The sequence below is a fragment of the Hyalella azteca genome, unplaced genomic scaffold, assembly GCF_000764305.2.
Source record: "Hyalella azteca isolate HAZT.00-mixed unplaced genomic scaffold, Hazt_2.0.2 contig11622, whole genome shotgun sequence".
Lineage (NCBI taxonomy): Eukaryota > Metazoa > Arthropoda > Malacostraca > Amphipoda > Hyalellidae > Hyalella > Hyalella azteca.
In genome coordinates this window covers 38324-47290 of record NW_025941613.1, presented here as the reverse complement: position 1 = coordinate 47290, position 8967 = coordinate 38324, and the positions used below count along the sequence as shown (strand labels likewise).

The 8967-nt window shown below is 41.1% G+C and overlaps 1 protein-coding gene across 1 annotated transcript in view; it reads left to right on the top strand.

Annotated features, from left to right (window-relative positions):
- The first annotated feature begins 3533 nt into the window (after positions 1 to 3533).
- LOC125178650 (protocadherin-16-like) overlaps positions 3534 to 8967 on the top strand; it is a 37570-nt gene continuing 32136 nt past the window's right edge. Inside the window, exon 1 of the mRNA XM_047882912.1 lies at positions 3534 to 3693. Coding sequence (XP_047738868.1) covers positions 3534 to 3693 — 160 coding nt within the window. The remainder of the gene's footprint in view (positions 3694 to 8967) is intronic.

Here is an 8967-nt window from a genome sequence, read left to right as displayed (position 1 = left end):
TCCATTCTTATTTGCCTGTCAAGATTAAGTACCATATTAAACCACAACATGTATTCGTAGCAAAAATCATTTCAATTGCCGAGCTCCAATCAGAATTATAAAAGGATACGTCTCAAGTTATATAAATGCAGAGGTGAGCAGTGGCGCGCTACATGTAGCGGCCGCTACATTTTCGGTAGTGGCGCTACATTTAAGCCATTGTAGCGGTAGCGGTAGCGCCCGCTCCATTTACAGCATGTAGCGGTCGCTACATTTCAAAGTAGCGCTGCCCAGCTCTGTATAAATGTATGACGGTAAGCCAAATTTTACACCACATCAATAATTGATTAGTCTCGTTATGTCTCGTTAAAATGGCTGTAAATTCCGGGAAATTTTAAGGTACCTATTTTAACCGGGATGTCTCGTCTCGTCTCGGTATCGTCCCGGAATTCCTACGGAGGGCTGAAAATTGTCTCGGTTTTTATTGCGAACCGGGACAGAGCCTGTTGTCTCGTCTCGTCTCGTCTCGGATTAAAAATAATACCAAACGCAGGAGTCTAATGGCGACACTAGGTTCCCGTAATGCCGGTAGCGCTGGCGTGTTTCTCAATGAACTCCACTTGCAGAACCACTGTACAGAAAAACTAATACATTTCTAGTAATGTTCAACTTTTAAAATCTATAATTTTCAAGTCTAATACTACTTCATAAGTTCACTTTTCCCACTACTATTGCAGGATTGCAATGGGCAACGTTTGCCGTTCACGTGTGGTCGTCACCAGTAGAACTTGGGAACTAATCAACTAAAGCCGGCAGCTCGCCGAGCAGCTGCGTCAAAGCAAACCCAAACGTACATGTACATAACTTCGTGTAAACTACTCACTGCCTCAAGCTGCATCAAGTTAAACAGGAATAACATTTAAAGAGGCCAGCAACAAATTTTGCCCTGCGAACATGATAAAGTAACTATGAGGAAGAAGAACCGTAAAGCATTGACCAGGTTTTCTCATCGAGGTTGTTCAAACTAATGACTAAACTTTTTTTAATTCGCTCAAAAAGTAGTGAGATGCCTGAGCAGAGTTATGTACCTATGCTATGTATGTCTGGGCGCTATGTACGCTATGTCACTCACGCCCAGTAACCGCCATTGAATGAAACGATCATTATACACTGAAAAAATTATTTGAACCGCACCACGATATGATATAGTTGTGAAACTCGCCTGAAAATATTGAATTTTTTTAGACCTTGCTGGAATAACCGAAGGTACATTGTTTAATGCCCGTTATCAGGCAATGCACTGTCATCACAATATCAAGCAGTTTCATCCCAACTCATAGCGACCTGAACATTTAATAAAATGTAAAAAAGTCACTAGATTGCTTTAATCGCAGATTCACTAGAAATTTAAAAGCGAAGAAAACACCACAAAAATTTAGCATATCTCTTTTGAAAACGTTTCGGAGACCAGCTCCATCGTCAGTTCGATAAATCTAGAACCTGTCTCTTATACACATCTAGATGTGTATAAGAGACAGGTAACACAAACAGAAGTTAAAAACCTAAATTTACAGACAAAGGGCAGAATAATAAAGNATCTAGATGTGTATAAGAGACAGATCATATGCCTTGACAAACGTACGCATGTACTTACATACATCAACGCAGAACGAGCTTTTAGTCAAACTGTAAGCATTCAAATCATTTAAATTGATTATGAACTGCGCTCACATTCTTTTTGTCAGATAGAAGTATTCCATTTAACAAGAAAGTGACAGGGTTCTGAGATGTCTAAAAATGCAATGTCTCTGTGTAAACATCGGTATACGATATCATCAAAGGTCTTTTGTTCAACAGGAGTGGATGTCAAAGTTTAAGTTAAGGTCCGAACACCAACTTGCGCACGCACGTGTTCGATTGAGGAATCGATTATATATATATATATAGCAGCCGAAACATGGTCGTAAGTAGCAGGCGGCCCCTCGTTTGTAAACAACCGTAAAGTCTCGCGCAAATTATCGCCGATGGTCGCTAACCGGCCCGTCCATTGCCTCCCGCCGACGAGCGCTATATCGCCGAGATTTGGGAGAAGCGGCCAATCTGCCGTTCCGCGCTCATAATCGCCCTCCACGCCGATAAACAACCGCGCCACGGCTTTGAATTTTAACTGGGAACGGATGCGTACTGGTTTATGTAGGTCAGTTGAGAAGTAAACTGGAAAATTGCGTTCAACAGTCTTGATCCATTGCAACTCGGAGGTGTAGGGAGAAATTACCGTTTTTTTCCCTATAGCTGTTCAGAACTTTTTTTTGACTAAGCGAGGGAGCGCGCCACTTCACAGCTTCACCATTGTTCCGAAGCCTAATATATTTCAATTCACTGAAATGCCACTTAAAACTTCAGTTCCTTTCATGTTTAAATTTAAATTCATTGCCCCGAGGCCTTGCATGGGTGCCTTTGATGAACTTCTGTCGCAAGTCATGCATCTCTGATGGAAATTTTCTAACTTCTGAGATTTGAGATTTTGCTTATTTTTTATAGCGGTAATCTAACTGATGTTCTTCTTCTGAAAATAATAATTGAGAGAAAAATTTTCGGCCCTCATTTTAATTTTCACTCTAATGTTTCTATTTACAAACCAGCTTTATCCGATGTTGCTAAATTTTATCGAGTAATTTCGATTTCAAAAGTTCGGAAATTTTCCAGGCGCCATCTTGCCATTCTCAGGCCTGCGCCTTCAGTCCTCGCTGCCATAGATCACTCACTGCGCCCAGCGCTGAATATTCTTTTATTTCCAAGTTATTTCATTTGGAGCTTTAATGCGATCAAATGGCAAGTAAATTGCTGACCGCGTCGTGTCTTAATTTGCAGCTTTGAAGTGGAATTATCTGATCGGCAAGCACTACCGCCGGACCTACTTTGTTCCGACGTCATTTAATGAGATTCTAATTGATTCTCGTAGCAAGAAAAGGTAGGATTTACATGAATCTGAATGCCAGCGAGATTCAGACGAAAATTTCGAAAGTAATTTAATAAATGTTGGTGGAAATTTTATCAGTAATTCAGTAGATTTTTATGTAAAATCCTGTGGTAATGAACTGAATTTTTGTGCATGCATCAAAAGTTTCTAGCTAATTTGACGAAAGTGTGATGAATCATTGATCTCAACCGCAAATTATTTTCGCAGAAAATCATTACAATTGTCATATCATTAGATAGTTATTTTTTCATGATAATTCATTGGATTTTCATTCATAATTACTATTTTGTAACTAACTTATTGCTCGTCAGTAATCATTTGAACCAATAAAGTTTCAGCCACGGACTTGAAGTCCGTGATGCCAGCAGACGTCCGTGACGACGCTCGCACAGCATAGATTTTATTTTCAAAAAGCGCATGGAATTCCTCCACGCTTACATCACCTGAAGCATCTGTATGACCTCTTGCCATGAGTTTAGCCAGTGAACGCCATAGCGCTCGAGGATCGCTGCGCTGCGCGTCGACTCTCTGGCGATAAAATGACTCTCTTTTAGAACGAAGAAGGGAGACATGCATGATTGGGTCGCGCATCTCGCCAGGTGGAGGCCACAGCAGCGGCAGCAGCAGCAGGATAGCCGCGTCTGTTTGCCCGGCTGACAGCCCGTTGGAGCAGTCGAACCCCCGCTTCGAGACCCGATATTCATCATCGAACCATGGGTCGGAGATTCGTTGGGGTACCCGAACTGTGCGTGCAGGAATGAGGTCATCGAGTGCGCAGATCAGCTCGGTGTTGTAGAGTTGCACGAGGTCGTTAACTGAAGTGCCAACTATACGTCAGGCCGGCATAGTCGGGACGACAGTAATTTTTCGCACGAGACATCGCCGTCGAGACCGCGCCACGGACGACAGGAAACGGTTTTGTACGCTGACACTGGACACACACATGGCACCGTCCACTGAAGTAGTCAATGGTCGCATTGGTCGGATATTGCGATCTCGATGATGTCGACTGACAGACTTTGAAGGTCAGCACGCGTGATGCCAACGTCCAGCAGTCCGTCCATGTCGTGCGTCGGTAAGGTCACTTGACAAACCTTGCTAAAGGCGGCCAGAAGGTCGTTCAGCTGACCAGCCGATGGGTCGTCGATGTTATCCAGTCAGACGTTTAAATCGCCGGTGATGAGGACGTTATTGGGGAAAGTCACAAGTATGGTAAAAACATGAGTCAAGTCAACGAAAAAATTGCGCTCCACCATAACCGATCCAGCTGACGATAGATGGTGACTGCAACGCCCGTAAACGAGGCGCTGGAGACCCTGGCACATATAGCAGCTCAAAGGTGTTGGGTCTGGCGCCGATGTCAAGAAAGATAAGGTGCACGCCCCTGCTGGCGACGGTAGCTACTATATAATTCGTCGACAGGATGTAAATTCGACGAATTACGGGACCGACACCGTAATTCGTCGGCAGGGTTGGTAACGTTCTAACACGGTGAGATCACCTGCTCTATTGAAGTATTGCAGACATTCTGGTGTTCTGGGACGTAATGTCAGAGTTTGAGAAAGTCTGCTGCTCCACCATTCCTGCGACAGCTGACACGAGTTTTAGATTTTAAATTGAAATTAATTTGAAGAATAATATTAGTCAGGAAAGTTCCCACGCAGCTGAATGCAGAATTAAAACCCTATCGTATATAATTTTATCTTACCGAAGCTATAACGCTTTTATGCTTAATATCGCGACACCGCCGCCAGACGGTGTCGCCGCCAGACGGTCTTGTAACCCCAAAAGCTTTAAATTCCAAATGCCTTGAATTCTCGCTACGCTTTATTGTTTTGGGCACGTGGCAGTCACAGACCCTACGAGAAATTATCGCCGTAGTTTCGGTGGCCCTAATCACTCGTCTCTGAGCCGGAGATGATTTTAGGATTTGCACCATGTTAAAAGCTTCGATGTTTGCTCGTGATACTTAGTTTCATAATTATAGTATAGTTTATATAACATTAGTCTTGAAGTATACAATTTTGTTGAAGAATGATTGCTCTGTTGGTTAGTCATTTCTGGTCCAATAAAATTTGAGAATCGTGGTCGAAGAAATTGCTTTATTCCGGCAGCCTGGCAACTCAATTATCTGATCTCTTCTCAATTTCCTGGCATAGCAGCTGACAAAACTACTTAAATATCTCTGCTTGCAGTCCACGTTTCAAGAAATGTCTCGCGTGCAAAATAAAACTTGAAGTGAAATATCTCCCTTAAGGTTTTAGTATATAGGGTTTCATGAGCTTTTTGTGATATCGTTCAATCAGCCAGGTCCTAGATTTGCGACGGACCGACTGTCGAAGTCAGCATTGCGAGCTGTCCAGTCAGCCAATTCATATAAATTAATTCATTTATTTATTATACACAGACAGTCTTTGCCGATTTATCAATCATTTCCTTTATATTTTTTACGCGTGTTCATATTTATGCTAATTCAATAGATAGCGGAAGTTGAAGTATAATAATCAGCCAGAAAGTAATTTCTGAATAATAATTAATAAAGATACTCTTCCATTATCCGTTGACAATGTTTTTCCATTTCATGCAAGCGTTTCCTCTGGATTATTTTACTTTAAAGACGAATAGAATCGAAAAGACGTAACATTAAACCGTAAACAATATTAATTTCTTTCTCTTCTATATTTTTTGCAAGGTAAATTAGTTACATTTCAAATCTTATTAAATATCATCATTGCTGGAAAAGCAAATCTGTTACTAATATACTGAATTAAAAATGGTTCATTTGCTCAAAATAATCGTTTCACTTGCTTGATGATTTGTCTTGCAATTGAAATCGGTTCTGATTCAGGCTTTTCAACTTCGTTGCTGAACCTTCTTGGTTTGCAATTTATCTTTTTTTCTGTGTTAGAAATGTATATACTCCGCGGCGTAGTCTTGCTTATATCGAACACCTCTTCGCTGCGACGGAAGTTCGACTAGCAAAAAAATTTGCATCATGTTGTTTGCTGCCGGCTGATACGTAAATTCATGTACCATCCAAGGTGCTCTGGGTTTTTTATTGGATAAGCTCCTACAGCTACTGTGGAAATCGGGCGCTTAATGCTGCCCGATATCCCAAAGTTCGCAATGCCTCGAGGTTTTGTCGCGCTCTGCCTCGACTGAAGGCGCCGTAGCAGGACGCAGTTTCACTCGCTGATGGAATGGCCATTGCGGAGGTTGGGATCGTTACGCGGCCGTTGTTATCGCTCATTGTCGTATTTTATTGCGCAATATGGTTGTCATTTCGCTGCATTTGGTTCCATAAAAGTAATTTATTGGGAAAAGTTTCTCCTTGATATTCGGAAAAGTTTCTTCTTCAATCTTTTCAAGAAAGAAGATCGATGTTACGGCCTTCCGAAAAACGGCTCGCTTCTTTTTTTAGCGGAATCCTGAACATTTCTCATGAGCGAGATGCATAAAATTATTCTAGTGCAAGCTTCGGTCTTTCATCTTGTATGAATAACATTTGCCCGGAAGATATGGCATTTTTTTAACTCATAATGTTTAGAACTCGCATAAACTGTACGCGAACTGCAAAATTTTGTAAACTCGTTGCATCCCGACCTCTGGTCTGTATTTTCAAAACATATTCTCTTGTATTGCCTCCGCTGCTTCATCAAATCGGAATTTAAAGAACCGCGAAATGAACCGATGCTCGTATCCATGCATCCTCCAGCCAGACAACTGATGCATAAATCGTCTTTTGAAATTACGTTTACGGACAATCCCGCGTCTGAATTGCTTCGCCAGATTCGCCGCACTTATTAATCCTGAACACGGACCATGACTCTACGTAGCAAATACTAGAGAATTCCATTTTGCCCTTCAATTAAATTTCTGTGCGTTTGCAGTAACGTTTTCATATTTGCCATTTGCTACAGCGACAGATAGCTGATTGTTTGACTGATTCATATCTGGCAAGTGATTCAGAATTTATTAAAATATTTGTTGACGTTTCCAGTCATTTTTCGATCACTATATGAATCATATGGGAAGCTGTACTTTAAAATATTCAAGTAAGGTTATGTCTGCTGCTTTAATAGTTGTTATTTTGCTACTTTTCCTAAAATCCTCCTGGATTTTTCTCAACGATTAAGATCCTTCGCTCAAGGAACCGGATATGTAAAACAAACTCTGCTCTTATACATTCCTCTTTTCAGCTTAAAGATAACTTAGTTTACTTGATGCCCAACCTTAAGCAACGTCCATAACAATTAAAGGTCACAAACATGAGCCTTCAGGTTAATTAAAAAAATTTTTAACGTTGCTAAAGCGCCTGTTATTATATGAGGCGCCTGCAACCAAGCGATATGGACCTCATGCATTGAAATAAAAATCCTCTTAGAATAAGTCTTGATTGCCGAGTATGTTACGACCTGGGCCTATACTTTCAAAAAAGTTATGAGATCGTATGTTCATCAGCCAATCATTGACGGCCTGTCAAGACAAATCCATCAATCATAGACAAGAAAATATAGCGTAAGTACTTACGTTCACTTAACGAGTTTTGGAAGTATGGCCCTTGTCTTCAGATCCGATGTCGCGCATTTGAAATACAGCAGCATTTCCAGACTGCGCTCTAGCGTGGCTGCGACTGCCATTCCGAAACATTAATGATTTCAATGGGTTTGAATTGCTTTTGAATGGCCTGCAAAAACGGCTACATAGCACTGTGCGGACTCCGTTTCTAATTGAAATGTTTGATATTTTAAATTTGGCCTCAAATATATGGTATGGAATATTTCCACTGAGCAAGTTCTTCCTTGAGATTAATGATCCCAAATTTGTAGACAGGTTCGAGTCCATCCGCTCAAATTCGCATGAAAAAGTCAGTCACAACAGGGAAATTGAATCCACTTATTTGAATCCACTTATTACTTTTGTCCGAGCGGAAATAGTTCAATTGAGTAGATTCATTGTCAGAAATATTTTCTATCTTGTGTACGAGTTCCACTCGCAACGCCATATGTTCCAGCTCGCTTTAATGGTCTCGGATATTACACGGGAAAGCCTGTGTGCGAACTCGGGCTCTGGCTGCAGTCAAACTCAGCAATAACGCTGCAAGCATTCAATGCAGTAAGAAGATTTGAGGCGATAAGTTTCTGTTCACAAGAGCGACCGTATTTTATGACTGTACGGGCATTTATAGCCAAAAATCCAGTGACTTATAAGGCAGCCTGCATCGGCACAGGCCCCATCTCTGCTGTCGGACGGCCTTTGCTCTTGCGTGCAAATCGCGTCGAGTTAATGCGTTGAATTCGGGCGATGCATTCAGGGACGCATGATGTCCTGTCGACTCGAGGACTTTATTAGGCTTTGTGGGATTTATTGCATTTATATTAATGAATTGTTGCCTTTTGTGAGTGGAACGTCTTTAGCTACAATTGTTGTCTTGATAGATAGTAAATCTGAATGATTCATATTTTTATAAATAGATAGCGAATTTCTCTCTCCTTTGAAATTTTTTTTCTCATTGATATGCTGAAAATTCCCGCTTATTCTAAAATATTCAATCATTTTGTTGTACATAACTGTATATTAATAACATAATAGAAGAGAATATAATTCCACTAAAAGCAATTCATAGAGCTACTGTTTTCAATTATTTATTTTGCAGGCGCGCGCGCCCGTATTGTAGCGTTCGCTTCCGGGCGCAATTGCGTTCGAATTTATTCAGTTTCTGTTTCTCCTACGACCATCAAACATAGCTCATATTAGGTTTCTCCTACGACCATCATACATAGCTCATATTAGGTTTCTCCTACGACCAGCATACATAGCTCATATTATGTTTCTCCTACGACCATCATACATCTGTCTCTTATACACATCTAGATGTGTATAAGAGACAGCTGGGAAGTTGAGCGATGTTCCCATTGTTTTGGTGATGAAAATATGAAACCCTGGTCACAATAAACACACAACCGGCATTATTTCGACAAATTCCAGCTTTAAGATGGAGCATAGCC